The sequence below is a fragment of the Medicago sativa genome, chromosome 6 (genome assembly GCF_051527215.1).
Source record: "Medicago sativa cultivar Bolivia chromosome 6, Bolivia_mono, whole genome shotgun sequence".
NCBI classification, from domain to species: Eukaryota; Viridiplantae; Streptophyta; class Magnoliopsida; order Fabales; family Fabaceae; genus Medicago; species Medicago sativa.
Window position 1 is genome coordinate 20,428,948 of NC_140754.1, and position 20,681 is coordinate 20,449,628.

At 34.7% G+C, this 20,681-nt stretch overlaps 1 protein-coding gene across 1 annotated transcript; it reads right to left on the reverse strand.

The window, feature by feature from the left end:
* Nucleotides 1–6,251: 6,251 nt before the first annotated feature.
* Nucleotides 6,252–7,992, reverse strand: LOC146913571 (uncharacterized). Its single transcript, XM_085722124.1, has 2 exons — nt 7,806–7,992; nt 6,252–7,400 (listed from the first exon to the last, which is right to left on the reverse strand). The coding sequence occupies exons 1-2, from the start codon at nt 7,990–7,992 to the stop codon at nt 6,292–6,294; spliced, it is 1,296 nt and encodes a 431-aa protein (XP_085578250.1). The 3' UTR covers nt 6,252–6,291.
* Between the last annotated feature and the right edge of the window lie 12,689 nt (nt 7,993–20,681).

Genomic DNA, 20,681 nt, shown 5'->3' on the forward strand with positions numbered 1-20,681 from the left:
AATGGAAAATAAAAATAATAAGAGTGATTCATCTCGTACAAGACGTGCAAAGGTAAACACTATCAAAATTTACAAAGTTAAGTCACCAGTGTAAAGAGAAAAAACACCGCAATGAAAACTGAAGTAATAATAAAATTACATCCTAACACTTATACATGCTAAAGGGTGCCGCCACCAATCATGATAGTTGTAAGCAAAGATGTGCATATTAGACTTTAGCCAAAGGAAAGATAGCTGTTTAACCTTGTCCGCTATGCTATGTGCATCCAAAGCGATGTTATTAAAAACTCGATTATTCCGCTCTTTCCAAATAACCAAAAGTAAAGCAGAAGCTATCCAGATTATTCTGAGGAACGAATCAGAAGAACACGGTAACCCCGCAAGATGTCCGAACTGAAGAAAATGATCATGAGCCACACTAGGAAGCGACGCAAGAGAGGCCCAACCACTGAAGAACCAAGAGCCACACACTGTTAAATGTGTCACAGCCAAACATTGTCATCATTTTGAAGTACTCGTCGTCGAACCAAGTTGTCTTTTGTTGGAAGTCGATTTTGAAGTAGCCTCCAAGCAAACAATGAGACCTTTAACGGTGCTTGCTCATGCCACACATCGTCAAACAATCCCCTTTCTATAGGTGCATATTCTGTCGTGAGAAAATGGTAAGCTCCTTTAATCGAGTAGTCGGTCACAGGATCAAGAAACCACCTCCACTTGTCAGGTAAATGATCCTGCAAAACAATTTATGCAACAAAACCGAACATTCTATAACACTCTCCTCCTCTCAAGCAAGAAGGTGCCTCCTCCACACCCAGGCACCACCACCATCCTCCCAACATCTACTCTCCATCACCGCCACCGTCACCCACCTATTTTCGGCCAAAGAGAACAGCCGAGGAAATCTAACCTGAAGCGGAATTCCACCCACCCAATTATCCGTCCAAAAAAGTGCAACTTCCGCCGCCTACTATCCTACAGATGTTGTCCTCAAACCAACTCCCCACCCTCATCCCTACACCACTGCGAATACCTGAAATCATCTGCCACCACAAAGAATTATATCTCCCCCCTTCCTTCAACCTGCCCCCTCTCCTCCATATCTAGCCTTTATGACTTGATACCATAACCCCTCCTTATCTACTAGCATCCTCCAACACCACTTCCCTACCAAAGATAAATTAAACTCCCGTAACTTCCTCACCCCCAACCCTCAATCCTCCTTCGGTGTACAAATCGAGTGTCAGTCTACCCATGAGACTCTGGACGAAACCTGTTTTGACAACTATGGATGAAACGCGATCTTAGTGGAGTTGCACCAAGGATTACGTCAACGGATCATACCATGAAGGAGGAGACATATAACTAATGTGGTGTGCCACAATACCTTCAATGAGGAAAACTCATGTGTAACCTATAAAATTAGCCGAGTAGAGGTTTAGCACTTTAGGCCACATCCTTTGACTAATAGGAAATAGTTTTACAATAAACACTTAGTTCATAGACCTTAATTAACACATCTAATCAAACAAACAGGCTTATTTAACATTTTCTTTTATCCCTTTACCTTTATGTCTTTATCTCTATTTTACGCATTTCTTAGTATAGCTCAAAAAACTAAAAAACAATTGTACCTAACGATCTACTAGAGAAGTTAAGGAATCCACAACGGGAACAATGTTCCTTCCTTGGCACTAATCGCTTGACACAAAGGGATTAACTCTTGAGAGCATTCAACCAAACCTTGGGTAAATTTTTGCTCCATAAACAAATTTGGTATGTCAAGTAGGACAATACAACCTTTAACACTTAAAATTTCAGTTCCCCACGTCAAGACTACATTTAGCGTATACACCTTAGGTGACGTATGTACTATTTAAATTTTTTATTTCGCCTTTTACCCAAACACACACACACAGATATATATATATATATATATATATATATATATATATATATATATATATATGTATATATATATATATATTAGGGCTGGAAATGAGTCGAGTCGAGTCGAACTTGTCTGAGCTCGACTCGATAAGAATGGACTCAGCTCGAAACTCGGCTCGAGTTCGATACGAACCATTTTTTTAGCTCGAGTTCGGCTCGTTTAAAGTTCACGAACAACTCGGTTCGGCTCGTTAGGTTCAACTCGCTTGCCCAAGTAACATAATTCAAAAGTTTTTTTTTTGTCAAAATGTATATCTTAACCTTTTAATTTTTTTTTTTATAAAAACAAAATAGTATTAAACTATTTACCATGAAGGAAAAGAGCATGCGCAGAAGTAAAAGAGCATGCACACCTTATAGTTACTACTGTTGTGCTACCTATACTAATGTGCTTCTATTTATAACTACTCGTCCTCACTAGTTTGTGTAAACTTACCGATGTGGGACAAATTATAGTATACATATGTGTGGTTATAAGGCTAAGCTTGCACTAGTTTATTATTAGCTTCTTTTTTTTCTCTCGCTTTTCTTATTTTTTTTTAAGGATCTCTTTACTTATAATTAGTATACATATAATTTTAGTATCATAGGAAGCTTGTAATTAATTAAATATATATGTGTATATATTATCGAGTCAGATCATGAACCAACCGAGTCGGACTATATATAGTTCAAGTTCGGCTCATTTATTTAACGAACTTAATTTTTAGCTCAAGTTCAGCTCATTTGGTTCATGAACCAAGTTTAATGAGTTAATTGTCGAATCGAGTTCCGAACTATTGTCGAGTTGGTTCGGTTCATTGTCAGCCCTAATATATATATATATATATATATATATAATATCTTCGCCATTAATAAAATGTATGCACCCGAGGTTTGGAAAAAGTCTCAACAATATGAATCAACCATCATCATCAACAACCATAAGGTCAGTCCAATCTCAACTGAACGAGCCTTCAAAAACATGGGGATTCCAACATTTGTGGCTCCTCTCATCGTTTTTGAGGCAACACCAATTGAAACACATGACCTGAGACACCAGTAGTAATGTCAACGACTTTCACTAGACAACAAATTTACATGGAGATCAATGAAATGATGTATTAGATCTGCAAATAACTTGTCGACATTGGTAAACCTGTGGTTGATAATGAATTTCAACAAGTCAAGAATTTGGAGGTTATACGAGCCAATTCTAGTGATAATTCAATCACAAACACTCCATAATAAGTACAAGAAAACCAAATTTAGAATGGTTTTGTTAATCAAAGCCAACAAAATACTGCATTGTATTCAAATGGAACTTTCTACTCCTTAATCCCAACCTAATATTTTTGACACAACCAACCCTGGGGCACCAGCTTGTGAATGATACTTTAAACAAGACTACTTGAAGCAATAAGGCGGCTTGGCATACCACAAGTTCTGCCTTGTAGTAGTACAATGCAAGTGAGTAACATGCCTTATGTTGAAAGGATACATCTGTATCCTAGTAGCAGGACTACAACGCTCAATTCATGATTACCCGATGTAGTAGCTATGGAAAAGTTATCCACATACATCGATGAATACTGTAAGATACCTGACATGATCTGATGTATATATATCAACCCCGGAGGGTTTGACGACACCAGGATATCTTTGATTTATGTTAGTGAATAATCATGGATCATAAATCCACTTCATTAATATAACACTATATTAGTTACAATAACTCAATGGAGAAACAATGATGACCTGGATCTGGAGAAGCCATGGGGAATTTCCCCACCTTCAGTTCAGGTTCAACCATGTTTCTAAAACCCTCTAGAAAATGTGTGGCGTTATCCAGTTGCAGCCGAGGTAAGACTTCTTAGGCCGCAACTGTTGGATATACCTGTGTATATGAAGTTTCTAATGAAATATACATTTTGAAAAAAGGTCATGCACAGAGGTTGATCAGAGTTGTTCCTGGATAAAAATGGACTTGGAGAAAGCCAACATTGAATCATTTGAAGAATTTTGGTGCACTATGTTACAATCATGTGCATGATAACCATGTTTTGCATATCCTAAGCTTTCAAGGTTCAATCATCTTCAAATATGACCTTGATTTTCCTTGATGCATCCAAGTCAACAAATCACTTATTGTGACTTGTCATATGGTTTGAATAATCAATGTCAAGAAACAATAATTTTGATTTTGAGCAGACCTCATTGTCGGTTCCTATCATGAAAAAAGTGCATCAAAATCCGAGTCTTCAGACTAAATCTATTGGACATTATTTGCTTCTTCACTAACTTCCTTCCTTTTCTTGCCTTTGAAAAACCAACACATAAATTTCGAGTCTTCAGACTAAATTGTTCATGTTTCTCACAATTATAACACTATATTTTCTTCTTGTCAAAGTTTTTTGATCTTTCTTCGGCTTTGGTAAGTTCTCCTTCCTTTTTGGTTGAGGATTCAGGTCTATCACCCCCTTTCTTTAATCTTCTCGACACACCTTTGTTCCCCTTTTTCTTTGAATCACCTCATTTATTGCTTATTTGGGCTTGTGATGCTTGATGATTATATTTATCCACTAGACTTATTTCAATCAACGTAATTTCTTAAGCCTCCAAAGAACTTTGTAATTCTTTAAGAGTCATGATTACAATGTATTTGGTGCCTTCAATTGCACACACAATGCAACTAAATTCTCCTACAAAAGAATTCTTTATTATCTTTTTTGTCTTTTTCAACTCTTTACTTTATAATCTAAGAAAAAAAAATTATACAAAAAGAGTTAAAGTATAAATTAGAAATTCAAAATAAAAAATAAACAATTTATATTATGAGTCATACTAATATATATGAACCATTAAAAAATTTCCATATGTGGAATCTTACAATTTTTAACAAAAAAATATATTTTTTAATAATAAAAATTAGAAAATAAATACAATATTTTATTAAAATTTACTAAAATTAGTAAGATTCACCTTTGAACCGTGTCCACATATCAGACTTCCTCATATAGTATTGCTTAAAAGGCTTAATAGCAGTTTTAGCCCCCTAAGAAAAAAAACTACAAAACCGTCCTCTAAGTTTTGCACCTGTGGCAGTTTTGGCCCCAAGCCAATTTTGACTCGGTCTACGCTGACGTGTCACGTGTTATTTTTTTAAAAAAAAAATTTGCCTTGGGGGACCAAAACTGCTACAGTTGCAAAACTTAGGGGGTGGTTTTGTAGTTTTTTTAAGGGCCAAAACTGGCTGAATATTTTTAGATTTCTATTAAGGGCCAAAACTTAGGGGGCGGTTTTAAAGTTAAGGGACGAAAACTGCTATTAAGCCTATTTAAAATTAAGGTAATTAGTTTTAGATTACTATTAAATATGGCTGAATAATATTTATATTTCACATATATTTAATTTAAGCTATTATAAAAAAAATGACTTGGAATTTAACTTTAATGTCATCTTTACACAATAACATTTCTAGACTTGGACTTTTGCTAATTATTTTTTATATAATTAATACAGCATTTTTTTTATTTGTACAAAATGTTTTTCTATAACAATGTTATTATGTTGATTTTGGGATTCTAGAAATCACTTTTTTAATATTAAACAAAAGAAATAAAAAGAAATTGCTTTTTTTAACAAATAAAATTATACCATTTTATTTTCAAACAATAATTAAATTTTAACTTAATAAGTTGTTTATGAAATTTTATTTATATATGGATATTATTAAGAATTATGAACTATATATAATTTAATTTAATTTTTTTAAAAGACATTCATGTTAATATGTTAAAACACTGAATTTTTGAGGGAAATGTTAAAAAAGTCATTAGAGTGCGAAAATTATCTTTTAAATTCATCCGCTTAATTTCATTTTAAAAATATGACTACCAATTTTTTTTCTTTTTCTAAGAATACTACCAAATTTTGTTGTCACACCATACAAATCCATATATTATTAATTCAACTATTTTGAGACAACATCATTTTTGTCACTTCATACACAAACTTTTGTTTTCATTAAAATTATGTTTGCTTGAAAGTATGTTTTTTTAAAACTCGGTATCTGCTTCAATGACCGATTAATTTGAGAGGTTCAATCACATCGTTTTTGCAAAATCCCTATTTAAAACAAAGCTTTGTATAGCACTGAAAGAAAAGTATATTTTCGTATACTAATAAGCCGCGGGTATTTCTTTTGTAATCATAAAGTAATTCATTATATTGTATGGTGGACAAAATAACAAATACGACAATGAGAGCCATGCCAAATGAGAGTTGCAACATATCTAAATTTTATTATGAGGAAAAAAAGTAACAATTCATTAAACCAAAAGGACATAAAATATCATTCATCATTCAAAGGTGGAGCAAAAGATCCAAATGCTCATCATCGTTTTTATTTGCATCATCACCGTTTTTATTCGCATCATCACCTTCAGTCACTGGGTTTGTAGGAATTGTATTCTTGTCATCCTTGAAAAGAAGTAGCTCTTTCTTTTCAATTTGTAGTGCTTCAAACCCATTCTCAGGGGGAGCAGTTGATCTATTCCTAGCTTCACTGTCTCGAATGAGGAACACACGATGACTCGTTGATGTATCACGAGTTGAATCCTGATTAGCATTGCCAGAAGAAAGAAACATGTTCAAATTATTATTGTTAATAGGATAAAATGGAGGAGGAGTTGCACTTGGTATAGAACCATCATTCAAGCTGTGAAATCTATTTGTATTACCACTTGGACGAAGGTTGAAATCGTTGAATAAAAAAGAATTATTCCTACGATTTGAACCCTCTCTATATGGAAGATATCGAGAGTTCCTTTGATTCTGAAAAATTGGTCTTGAAGCATTTCGAGACCAATTTGCATAACCTTGGGAACCAACAACATTGGATGAGGAATTTCGAGCCAAGTTTGCATGGTAAGAAGAAAGAATAGTAGTGTTGGGTGAGCTCATATGTTGTTGTGGGATACTTGTTACACTTGAGCCTAAGGGTAGTGTTTGACCATAACGAGCTGCAGTTATGAATGGTGTAGTATCATGGGCAGAATGGGAACCAACAACATTTGATGAGGAATTTCGAGCCAAGTTTGTTTGGTAAGATGAAAGAAGAGTAGTGTTGGGTGAGCTCATATGTTGTTGTGGGCTACTTGTTACACTTGAGCCTAAGGGTAGTGCTCGACCATAACGAGCTGCAGCTATGAATGATGTAGTATCATTGGCAGAATGGGAAGCAACACCATTGAATGAGGAATTTCGAGCCAAGTTTAAATGGTAATAAGAAAGAAGAGTAGTGTTGGGTGAGCTCACATGTTGTTGTGGGCTACTTGTTACACTTGAGCCTAAGGGCAGTGCTCGACCATAACAAGTTGCAGTTATGAATGATCTAGTATCATTGGCAGAAAAGGGAAAATTCCTCATTGACAGAGTTGCAGCATCAACATTGTTATTCCTGTGGTACCGCTCTGCATTTGACATGTGAAACAAATATTAACCTAGGTCGTAATAATAATAATAATAATAATACAAAATTACTCTCATCGTCTCTTAACTTGGTTTCAATTAACGATTTCGTTCTTTATTTTTTAAAGTTATTTTCGTCGTTTTGATCAATTTGCATATAAAATTAAGATTCAATTTTATATGGATAAGAACTCTTACTGTTCAAATCTATTGTCCTTCACTCATGTTTTCATATGAATTTTAGATTTGATGCTTGAAAATTCGCTTGCAAACGGACCAAAATAATAATAATAATAACAACAACAACAACAACAACAACAACAATATATAGTGGATTATTCCTTTGACGCAAAATCTTATTTTTAAGATATGACATTTCAAAAAAAAAAACATAACAAGAATGGTACCTTGATTGAAATTGTTGACACTCATTAGATTATAATTTTGGGGTCTTTGTGGCATAGTTTGTGGTGTTGTGGGGTAGCCATTTGTTAATTGATGGTTATTGCGAGTTTGACTACCAGGCTGAACATGACGGTCAGAGCCATTGTTTTGAGTTATTTCTCTAGGCAAAGCCCAAAAATTATTCACCATGGCTATGAAAAATAATACTCTAAAGTAAGCTCGAGAAAATTCAGAAGAGACTAGTTAGCTATATGATAAAAATTTCATAGTCATGAACTCTTTATTTATAATGCTTTAAATTAGGTATACAAGGAAGGTAATACGAGAATGACTTGATACACGTAACGAGAGTTGGTCAAAACAATGTATAAAAAATTATATATAAGTCAAATCATATTTTACCATTTTACACCGTCATAATATTCTTTGAATAAAACAGTGTATAACTTAGGTACAATGTTTAAGGTTTGTTTTTATTACATTTTTTACTCTGAATCAACGTTGACGTTATTAATTATCTTGTGTCATAATTATTATATCAAGATTAAAATGTATAAAATATAAAATAAAAAAGATGGAAAATAAAAGTCCATGCGAAAATTTAGCAAAATCATACTAAAAAGGAATGATGTATATGCAATAATTTTTTTTTAGTTTTATTTCTAGAATCTTGTAATACCTTGTACGATTTTAAGTATAGTCGACAGACCCCACAAACTAATACAAATTTTTTCAACGTGTTTTGTCCTTACTCGCATGTTTTTCAAAAAACTTCCCAAAAAGTCATATATCCAAGATTACTTCAAGTTGAACACGCTTAGCTATGGAGTTCTTATGATTTAGACTATCGATAGAAAAAAATGTACAGTGTTAGTATAGGTTGTACAAATCAATTTGTATAATTTATCCTTTAGTCCAATAGTTGCCACAACTTCAAGACCCATCTTATTCTGATGTAAGTTCAGTACCATCGTGTGTCTCTTAGCTTAGAAGCATCCTAAGAGACACTATTCCAACTAGGTAGGGGTGGGAATCGTCCAGACCGCTCGTCAGAGACCTATGACAAATGGTCGAATATGACAAGTGTACCAAATCGTTTACCTAGTAATAAAGTGATAAGTAGAGTATTGTATCCACATGGATTGTCGTTTCATCCAAACAACTCGCGTTACTTATTTTTGTAAGTTGACGATATAAAAGATAAAAGGGTCAGAAAGGTTGCAATTTTTATCTGTTTGCAACAGAACAAGTTTACCTGTTTTGGTTGTAGAAAAGTAAGCAGCGGTTAGGATTCTTCGAATCCCCCTATTTATATTGTTGGATATTAAGTAACCGTAATGTCACGTTTATTTATCTTAGGTAAACTATACAAGTGATGAGGTCGTTGGGACGTTACTAACCTAATTTGGTATATCCCTCCGATGGCTAACTGCACCTGTTGATCGCACGGTGATCCTTACGCGTGGGGTCTTACTAATTCAAAGGTAATTGAAACATAAACTTAAGTTGGCGTTTAAGTGTTTCCCAAGGCAATGAAGGTCAAGATTCCCTTAGGTCGGCCCATCTATGAATCTTAGGACACTCATAGTACACCCTCTCTACGCTCTTAGTAGTTCTACAAATGGGCAACCCTAATCGACGTCTACCTTACTAAGGGTTCAAAGAGAATGATTCTATTAGGATACGACTTATTTCCTTTAGCTAGGCACTTGTTTCCCTAATTACTAACCAGTTACATCCTAGGTTCAGCAGAGTTACTACTCAGTCTTATTAATGTCACCTCATAAGTACTTACTACTAGGGTCAACTCTCTTTCAGTATCTTTCGCTAGTTACTAATCACTTACTTCCTAGACAGATAGTTACGAGTAAAAAGATATAAATATCAAGATATGAGCATCCAGATAATGATAGCAATATTAGACCCTGTCACAACCTAAGTACCTATCACAAAATAAACTAAGGAATTTCCTAATAAAACTTAATAGCAAACAAAAAATAAATAAAATATAAACGACATTAACAAAAATAAACGGAGGTTCATCTTAGAACTCTAATCTAAAAAGATTTAGTTACACACGGTAACAAAAAACAAATTACTAAAGATAAAAACATACCTTAGAAATTCAACGAGAAAATATAAACTCTCCCGAAGCTCCAAAGTAGCCTTCCTCTTGAACAACCACAGTTCTGAACGAGAATTTTTGAATGAGGAAGGCTGATATTTATAGTGAGAGTTTCTACCTGGGTTTGGGCTAAAAGTGCAGGCTTTACCCAACACGGAAGCAGGAAAAGACAGTTGCACCCCGCATTTTTGCATGCACGCGGTGCATGCCAAATGCTCTAGGTGCATGTGAGTATGGCAATTTGCATGCCTTAGGCGTGTGGTAAATGCCCTAGGTGCATGGGGTCTATTTCATGGGCCCAAAATCTGATTTTCTGTCATTTTCGGTCTTCGTCTTCAAATAACTTGTCTCAGAACTTTGGGAACGAAATTCCTCCCATTTGTAAGTCTTCTGAGGCGTCTTAAATCTTCATTCTTGGTTTTCCTAAGTCGTTACAATTCTTCAGATGTTCTTGATTTGCCAATTTGCATGATTTCTCCGTGAATTACTTCAAAAACCCCCTAAAATTGCTATATTTCAGGAAAACTATAATTACAAACTCAAATATAGAAAACATTACAAAAGTCCCGAAATCATAGACAATTGCTCTAATACTTCTCCTTTTTGCTGCTAAATCCTATAGAAAATAACTGAAAAACATGCCAAGAATAACGTAAGTAGACTTGTCATCACATACTCAACATTCATAGAATACTAACTCCGCATGAATATTATCTTCAATTCAATGCAAAACATATCATCCTACCTCTATCATAATACATCGAGTATATTCATGCTCTAATTCATCATCAAAAACTCATCATTTATAACATCTATCAATATAAGAATTACTCATCTTATTCCTCATTTTAGCCTAATCAACTTAACCAATACAATTCATCATTTCAAAAGTATAAGCAAGGAAATCATTGTCACCTAAGAGATCATCAAATCACATACATATAATTCACACTTCATTACTTTTTAGCAAAATAAACATCACCAAGTGTATAAGTATCACAAAAAATAACAAAACATCATCAAGTACACAATTCACAAAGTATATAAGTCACCAAGTTTCACCAATGCAAGTATTCACCAAGCATATAAGCAAGTATGACACATTTAACCAATTATCAAATGTATGTCATGCGCCTAGACACGACTCTATATGCACGTGATACCAGTCGTCACCAAGGTCGTCACCTCAAGATACATATGTATCATTAATTGTCGCCAATATGAATACATAGTATTCGGTCGTCGCCAATATGAATACAAAGTATTTGGTCGTCGCCAATATGGATATAAACAACCGACTCAACAGTTACAAATGCGTGAACATATGACTTGACAATGCATAAGTTCAACAAACAAATCGTCGTCATTTTCGTCTTCATTTTTTATACATGCATTCATCACCCGTATCATCAACAATTTGCATGTAAGAATTCACCACCATAAATAAATCGTCAACATTAAAATCATCAACATAATCGTCATCAACAACAATCACCTCAAAGAAAACAATAAAGTTTCAAGTCACCTTTCACCTAAAGACGGACAACTATCCATATTATGACATTCATCAAATTAAACACCCAATCATCATTGATTCATTCTTATTCTATGATATCATCATGAACATAAAGCCAAATGCAAGTTATCCGGTCATGGAACCACATTTTAACAAAGTTCGTTTATTTTCACCACTTTATACATTTTCTAAGTAATTCAACAAAACAAGGTATACATGTTCAAACACATCAACAAAGCATATACATTACTCACATATGATAACAGTAGTATATGCATATATGCATCATAGGCCAATTCCGATTAATTCAAAAATTCACCTAAGTTCGTCTCATTTTATCACTTTTCAAAAGAATTCCATTTTCAAAGCAAAACCAAGCTAAAGTTCATGTAAGCCATCCATAACCATTTTTAAAATTCACCATTACAGTAAACAACCTTAAACCTACCCTTTTCTTCGAAAAAAACGAGTTTTCAGAAGATTCGTGTTCTTGAACATATTTCAAACAGTTTTGATTCGATTCACAAAACCAAGTGCAATCCAATTCATTTGATGTTTCCAAAGGTTTAGAAAGCATGACAACAATTAAATACATCAAAAAAATCATTTTGAAAAATCCGGATCGGTCCCAAGTACCCGGAACGACCCAAAACAAGGGTGCTGAACTAGGAAGCTCACCACATGCTCGTCTGGCGAGTTGTACTAGAACAGGGAACCCTGTTCTTGGGTTTCCTCTCAGGAACTCACCATTTTTCACCCCCAAATTCTGTTTTTGATCCCCTTTGACCCAAATTCGTCCCCCAAACTTGTTCATTAGTTAACATACATCAAAAGACATTCAAAACAACAACAAACATGGAATCATAACATCAATTCTCATAAAAAAATCGTCATTGTGTTCATTTTTCACCAAAACTTCAAACTTCACAAACAACCACACCAATTCAAACCCCATGAACAGACAAACATGTATAAACATTTATGAAGTGAATTTAAACATGTTTCAACAATAATCACTCATCAATTCATGATTTATACTCAAATAAGCAAAAATCATCAAAACAACTTATCAACAATAACAATTATGAATTTTAAGCACATAACATATCAATTTAATGCAGTTTATCTTACCCACAAATTCACATGAATTATAGCACGAAATTCATCATCAAAATTACAAAAGTCACAATTAACACAAAAACACTTAAACCCATAATTGAAAATAAGAAGTTATGGCTTAATTGATGAAAATGAACTATCCCCCTTACCTCCAGCTTCAAAGGTCCTATCTATGACTTCAATTTAGCTCTTACCTCTTCAACCCCCAAGCTCTCTCTCTAGCTCCTCTTCTTTCCTCTTGTGATTTACTTTCTCTCTCTACCTCTTATGTTTTTGTAAAATGAAATAATGAAAAGCTTAACCTCATTTCTCACAATTTATATATCACCTTCTAATTGAGCTATGTTTTTAATTGTCATAATAAGCTCAACATTCTTACCAACTAATTCTCAAAAGTTACTACTCATTTAAACCGTTAAAATACCGAATAATTATCATCTCTAAATAATTACCCCAACTCACTAGTAACTTAGTAAAATAACCATTCTCACCAAATTACCAAAAATAACCTTCTTAACAAAAATGACTAATTTACCCTTACTTGCCAAATGACAAAAATACTCATTAGTCTAAAATGACTAAAATACCCTTCTAGATCAAAAATCCACTAATCCCAAATAAAATACACACAAAGACAAATAATCACATACTGTACATGCATAAATAAACACACATAATAAATGAATAAAATAATTATAGCAAAAAACGAGCTGTTATATGGAGCCTTGTTGGCCTCTTTTATGTCTCTTCAGGTTGTTCTGCTATTACATGAAAATTGCTGTTCACACATTAGAGAAGGCTGGGACACACATGTAAAATACGCTTTTGCCCCCTCGGCAGTTAACTACCGAGGAATTTGAAATCCGGCTGCAGTTAACTGCCGAGGAATTCCTCGGTAGTTAACTGCCGAGGAAAGCATTTATGCAGACAGCAGGTCCTGCATTAATGCTAACCCTTACCAAGTCGTTTTTAGGCCAGTTTTGACCTGTAATTTCACCAGTGCATTTCCATAGGCAATTCAAATTATACAACAATGAAATTCGGTCATAAACAAGAAAAATACAATATCTTTTACATATTTCCATAATTAAATCAAACCGACATTTGGTTCAAACCACACAAATGTTTGAAATTCATCAAAACGGAACATAGTGTCCATAATCAAACAACACATTACAACTCATTACACATCATTAAATTAAATCCCTACTTACATTCATTACAATTGCATATGGAACGAACATATATATATATAATACATTATTTTCCACCATATTCCTAAACATAAATCCGACGTCGCTATCGTCTTTAATAATCCAAGGCATATAGCTTGCCGTTTTCCATGCGAATTCATCTCTATCTTCTCCTAGGTCTATCATTGGCATTAGAGCAGACAAGTGACGTGTATATTTATTTTCACCAAGATGCTCAAAATAAGTGTTAAGTTGTGTCTTCAAATCATCAATAGAGTCTGTCGGTGTTATCATAACCTTAACCGTCTTTTTAAACGCGCAATACCTAACACGACCTTCAATTCTTGCAACCTCTGACATGTTTCACTTGACAAAAGCTTTAACAAAATAATCATAGATTAGAACAAAATTAAATGGAATGTAATAACGAATAAATCAAATGCGTAAACATTAATAAGCTATAAATAAGTATTGCACTAGTTTCAAGTCAATAAAAGTCATATTATCATATATATCAATATCAATTACATAATGTTACTTATATATTGGCCACAAAAAATTGGCATTACAATTTTGACCCCAAAATATACGTCGGTGTAATTTCTACCAAAAAAAAGGACTAACACCGACAAAAAAATCCCTTGTTAAAGGGCAAGTGATTGGAGAAGATCAAGTGACATAAAATCTTCCTCATCTTCCGCAATAACTTCAAATTGTTGCTTTGGTTTTTCGGGAGTGTCCAACAAAATAGGCGCCGCTTTGTTTGATTCCTTTTGTGGTTTTGGCGGTTTGTTTCCACTTTCAATAGCCATGAGCTTTCGGAATAACTCATGTTGATCCAAATACTCATCTTCCCAAGTCACCGCATCTTGTTTCTTGTGATTGTGCCACTTCGTAGATGATGGAGGTAGTGGACAACCATTCCTCAAGTAAATAAGCACAAAGTGATTAGGAATTACCCCAAGGCACATGATGGGAGTTTTTTCCTTACCCGGCGGTGGTGGCCCTCTTAGTGGAAAAAAAGATTCCGAGTTACCAACTTCAAGATTTGTCAACACAACCACACACCTTTTGTAATAATTGGCAACAATGTGCCCCATGTCCGGAAAAGTCAACCACTTATCAACAAGATGTGCACAATTTTTTGTATTTGCGGGAGGATGTAAGCCATTTAAAATGTAGTTATAACGATCCTCACCCGCAAATACTTCAACATAATCATCTCTATGATCTTTCAATTCTTGAATAAGATGTGTACGAATCATGAGATGATTTTGTTCGGTTAAGCCCATGAACTCGGCTATAGCCCGGAATCCACAATGTCCATCGCCAATAACATCCACCACTTTTTCAATAAATGGAAGCATGAAGCGTGGCATATAATCAATAGGCCTCATAACCGGGATAACCTTAGGCTTTGGATACCGAGAAGGTGGTGGAAGTGGGGAAATTGGTGCTTTACCAAGACGAACACCTTTTTTCCTTTTATATGATGATGTTGTTGGTGATGGTGACGGTTGACTATCCGGATTTTGGGAATCAACAACCTCCCAAGAAGAAGGGATCCGGCTAGTGGATGTAATTCTTCCTTTAGACCTCGCAATGTCCACTTTTTTCTTGGCTCCCTTGGTTGTTGCTTTTTGTGGTGGTGGAGACATCATGGTGGTTTCAGGAAATGCCAATTGCCGCAAAGCCTCCTTGACTTCAAGCTTCATTTGGAAAGGGAGTTTCTTGAGACGTTCTACAATACCCTTCAACTCATCATCCACCGAAAAACCAAGTTCATTACTTTCTTCTCCCATGCGTAACCTTTGCCAATGGTGGTGTATCTCATCCAATAAAATTGGCTTTTCTTCAAGGAGTTTAGTTGCAATTTCGCATGCACATGGTAAGCCGTAAGATGTCCTTTGAACACAACCACAAATTTCTTTGTTCATGCACAACGTTTCCCTACAACGTGACTCTTCCATAGCAATGTTGTCCAAGGCATATCTAGACACATGACCACCTAAGCCGGAGTACAAAATGACATCTTTGAATCTATGTTCCAACACGGTAACGCTCTGACCAAAGGCTGTTTGTATCGCAGTGTGTTGAAGCAACAACATGTTATGTATTTTCTCCCAACAAGTACCCAAATCACCCACACTATTGTCCAAATATTTCTTCACCAAAGCATGAGCCGATTCTACCCTATTGGTGGATCTACAACCAAGATGCAACACACGGTCTGTCCATACCCTCACTATTTTCTCCTTCACTTCATTCAAGGTGGTCATGGTATAGGCTAGGAAAGGTGGGAAATCACTACAAGCATCTTGGAACTCCACTAATGCATTTGCATATAACTTTTGAGTGGACGATTCAACCATATCTTTCCATGCCCTCATGATCTTCTTGACAACATCGCGATTACTCACCTCTTTCCCATCCTTTTTTCCCATAGGATATTTACAATCTAAGACGCACCTTTGTTTAACATTTGCTTGCACATGAAAGTAACAATTCATACCATAACTTTCCGGGAAAACAATTCCAACCGCTTTCATCAAAGACCCATCTCTGTCGGTAACAATCACCTTAGGCATATTCATCTTTGAAGTAAGAAGTTTACGCAACATTTTTAAAACTCAAACAAAGTTTTCCTCTTTCTCATGCATCAAGAATCCAAACCCAACCGAATATGTCAAATCGGTCGAAGTTACCCCAACTACCTCAAACATTGGCATCTTATACAAGTTGGTTTTGTAGGTGGAGTCCATAACCAAAACCGTTGGAAAATTGTTAAACAACTTAACGGATGTTGGATGAGCCCAAAAGATATCTTCGATTGTATTACTTTCACCATGTGTTCTTGAGTAATAAGTATAGTTGTGCTCCTCCAACTTCGAGATTAGATATTGCAACGGCTTCTTGTCACCTCTATTTGCCTTCCATATTTTTTGACGTTCATTGTACACTTGCTTCACATTTGTCATGCAATGTGGTCTTTTGTTCTTCAAGTGTATCAAAATATTTCTTGGAAGCATCTTGCTCTTGGTCAAGTCATGTACAATCTTCTTGTCATCCTCCTTTAATCTACCGGCAAGAATGTGTCCTTCTAAAGCCGGCTCCATCGCATGGTTGTGAACTCCATTAAGAATGTTCAATCCCCATTCCTTTGTTTGCGTACTTTGATATCCACTAATCATGAACAAGCACCCGCATTTTCTTGAGCCCGTTGTCGCATGCTTTGGTTTTTTTTAGGCACTTTGTGAGCTCCACTCCTTTCACACACTAGGCGCAATATTGGATGGATCAAGCTTGATCTTTGTGTAGCAATTGTAAATCCCGCCTTATTTGCTTGACAACGTACCCACCCAAGCAATTCTTCTCTATCTTGAAACTTAATGTCGTCAGAAAAAAAACCTAGCCGTGTCCACTTCGTGGGCTTGAAGTGGGACGACACCAGGGCTAACATATTTAGAAGCTTGTTCAATGTTTGGTTTGACTTCAACCTTAGGCGGCTTGACATCTCCGGAAATTTGGACAAAATTACGTTTTGTCTCTCCCGAAACATCTTCCGCGTTCTCGGTCATTACTATAATTAAACAACACATAAATATGAATTAACAACTAACTAATGCATAAACATCAATGCCATAATGAACTAAAACAAAAAAAAACAAAAAAAAACAAAGAAAATTTTTTTTTGAAAAAATGGCAGTAGCTGCCATTTTTTCGTCCTTCAAAATTTTCCTAAGTGTTCCTCGGTACTTAACTACCGAGGTTTCCCTCGGCAGTAAGCTACCGAGGTTTTCCTCGGCAGTAAGCTACCGAGATTCCCCATGACAGTCTTACGTGACTGACGTTGTAAACCAACATGACAGTGTAACATATACAAAAAATAAACCGAATAAAATGCACAATACCTATTTTTTTACGTCAAAAGTGTGTTGAATCATCCTAGGCTTGATGTTTGAATCATTTGGGGGAAGATTTGATAGAAAAAAATTATTGGATTTGGGGGGAATGGATGAGTTTGATATGGAAGTTGATGAAAATAGTGTGTAGGGGAGCAGGTTTCCTGTTTCATCTGACGAAACATAATACTCGGCAGTTAACTACCGAGGAAATCCTCGGCAGTTAAATGCAGCCGGATTTCAAATTCCTCGGCAGTTAACTGCCGAGGGGGTAAAAGGGTATTTTACATGTGTGTCCCAGCCATATGGAATGTGTGAACAACAATTTTCCTATTACATTACGTGTTGGATAGAACAAATATTACCACAAGTTAATTTTGTTTTACTTCTAAACATAAAAAAGTTACTTCTATAAACAGAAATCAAACAACCATTGTAACGTTGGATATCTTCCACAGAACCATCCCACATGGTATCATTATTAAGGAAAGCTTCAATTTTCAGAATATCCTTCTTCACTTCATATGTTCTAAGCTGCTTAAATTCTTCATCTAGAGATTGGATAACAACTAGTTTACCACCACAGTTACCCCTGATTCTCCTCCAAATGTCTCTAACTAACTGTTCACAATTAGCCTCTTTTGACCAGCATTCTTCGAATCTAAATAGATGGATTTTTTTCTTGTGGTTATCATTAGCAAATTCTTCAAGGGAAATCTTGATTGCCGAATGTTCTGAACCAAAGTGCTGAAGATATTTTACCTTAATAGGAGAGAACATGTTGATAAAACCATCAGAGGCTATAGCTCGGTCAAGACGACACTGGATGTTTTTCACTGAACCAAGGATTGTCGAAGGCAATTTGTTATAAAAATTGTCACAAAATGGTTGTTTAAATATCATTTCTCTATGTAAAATGAAATTTACCATATCCTGATTCAGTCAAGAATTATCTTAACTGATTCAATTCTGCTTCTAATTCAATTGTGTATGTCTGCCAAGGAAAGAAAGAAAAATGTTTCACAAATGAATCACATTAAAAATATTAGATCAAATATAAACTAAATTTAAGCATATTGCATTATCAAATTTGGATGGAATAAGTTAATAAAGTGTTTGACACATTATTATCAATTCTTATTAAACTAATGTTAAGGGTCTAATGTTGACCAATTGATACAATTCATAGTACCTACTATAATGTTACAAATCAAAAATATCAGTAGCAACAAGTAAAACCAGCATAAGTGCAAACAAGCAAAATCCGTTTTAGTGCAGACATATGAAACACGGATACGGACACGACACAGACACTGACACGTCGAAACATCTAATAATTTGAAAAAATCACATAATTCAATGTAATTACAAGTGTTGTGTCGGTGTCGGATACGACAGGTGTCCAACTCCGGGACACTTCTAATCCAAAGAGTGTCCATGCTTCATAGGTACTGACACAACAACTAACTAGCTGCAACAAGAACATGACAAAATAGACTCAGTATCAATGAAACCTACTAGAATCTACTTCCTCCGGTCGCATTTATAAGCAAAAAAGCACTTTTAAGATTCATTCAATACTTAATGTATTTGGTCAATATATAGACCAAATACATTATGTATTCAATAAACCTAAAAAGTGTTTTTTGCTTATAAATGTGACCGGGGGAGTAAATATCAATCAAACTCTAAAAACTCACAAAATGTGGCATGATTATTGGAGAATCATAAGAGTTTGATGGTTATAGTTATTGGAGAATCATAAGAACATGATTATTGGAGAATCATAACAAAATCATAAAAACTCACAAAACGTGCTAGAATCAAAGAAGCTTGTGAGTTGATCTTTAAATTTAATTTAATATCAGATTCTACGTTGCACGCGATTTCTTGGAATATTTGGTTCCATCAAATGCGTCGCTCTTTGTTTAAAGATTGTTAAATGATCATTTTCCAACTATTGATAATATGATTCATAAGGGTGTCCATAATGAAGTATCATCTTTATGTGTGAAAGGATGTATCGTAAATGAAACATTTAAACTTTTGTTTTTTGATTGTCATATGTATCTTGAAAGTTATGATCATATGTTTTATCTTAGTTGGACATTATTTGTTCTTTGTCAATAACAATCTACTCGCATTACCCAATTTATAAATTTGGTTTCCCATGTAAAAAAAAGGGAAATAGTGCCTTCATTCAGTATGATTGGTTTGCTTATTAATTATTTAAAACGATGTAATCAAGTTGTTTTAAGACGACCTAAAAGTTTAAAGTCCTCTTATTGATTTGATTAAGCTTTTAGTTTGGTCTTGGATTAAAACTAAAATTAACTTAGCTAAGAGTTTTTCTCTTACGATTTCTATCAATAGAATACTCAACCGTTTAGATGCTTGGGCGTGACTCTTTAATTTTGATTTTTAGTTGTTGGGTTGGTAGTGCCGTTATATTTAGATGTTTTTAATTTTTGACATTTATACCCTTTCAAATCTTAACACTTTTTATGTTTTATTTTTTTTTGTCTAATATTATATTTAACTAACCTTTCCATCTCCTTTTTAATGTACACCTACTCACTAAATCAAACTCAACTTGAAAAGCATGAAGTTATCAACAACAAAAAAACTTGAAAAGCATGAGCATCAACCGATTCAACATGCAAGAATTTTTTTTTTTCTGCCCCTATCACAAAAAAAATGATATATCTGCCCCTGGTTGAAAATTATTGTTGTAAATGCCCTTGTTCTTCATTTGAAATGGCGAGCATCACATTTTTTCAACCCTCCTCTGCAAGCCTGCAGGCTTTCTCAGAACAACTCTGTGTGTTCCTAATTTCATTTGGCGAGCATGAATATTTAAGGTATTTTTCTTGTTCTTTCTTTCAAATGGCGAGCATGGTAAATTTTTTTTTCCATGTTCCACATATGAAATGGCGAGCATGCCATTGTTGGTTTTTTTTCAATTTTTTTTATGCTTGCCCTTTGAAATGGCGAGCAAACAAAGGCCATTTTTAAAAAAAAAA

Coding starts and splice junctions, on each gene's coding strand:
- LOC146913571 (XM_085722124.1), bottom strand. CDS start 7,992: ATGGTGAATAATTTTTGGGCTTTGCCTAGAGAAATAACTCAAAACAAT. Junction 7,401..7,805: donor TGTCAACAATTTCAATCAAG/GTACCATTCTTG, acceptor TGTCAAATGCAG/AGCGGTACCACAGGAATAAC.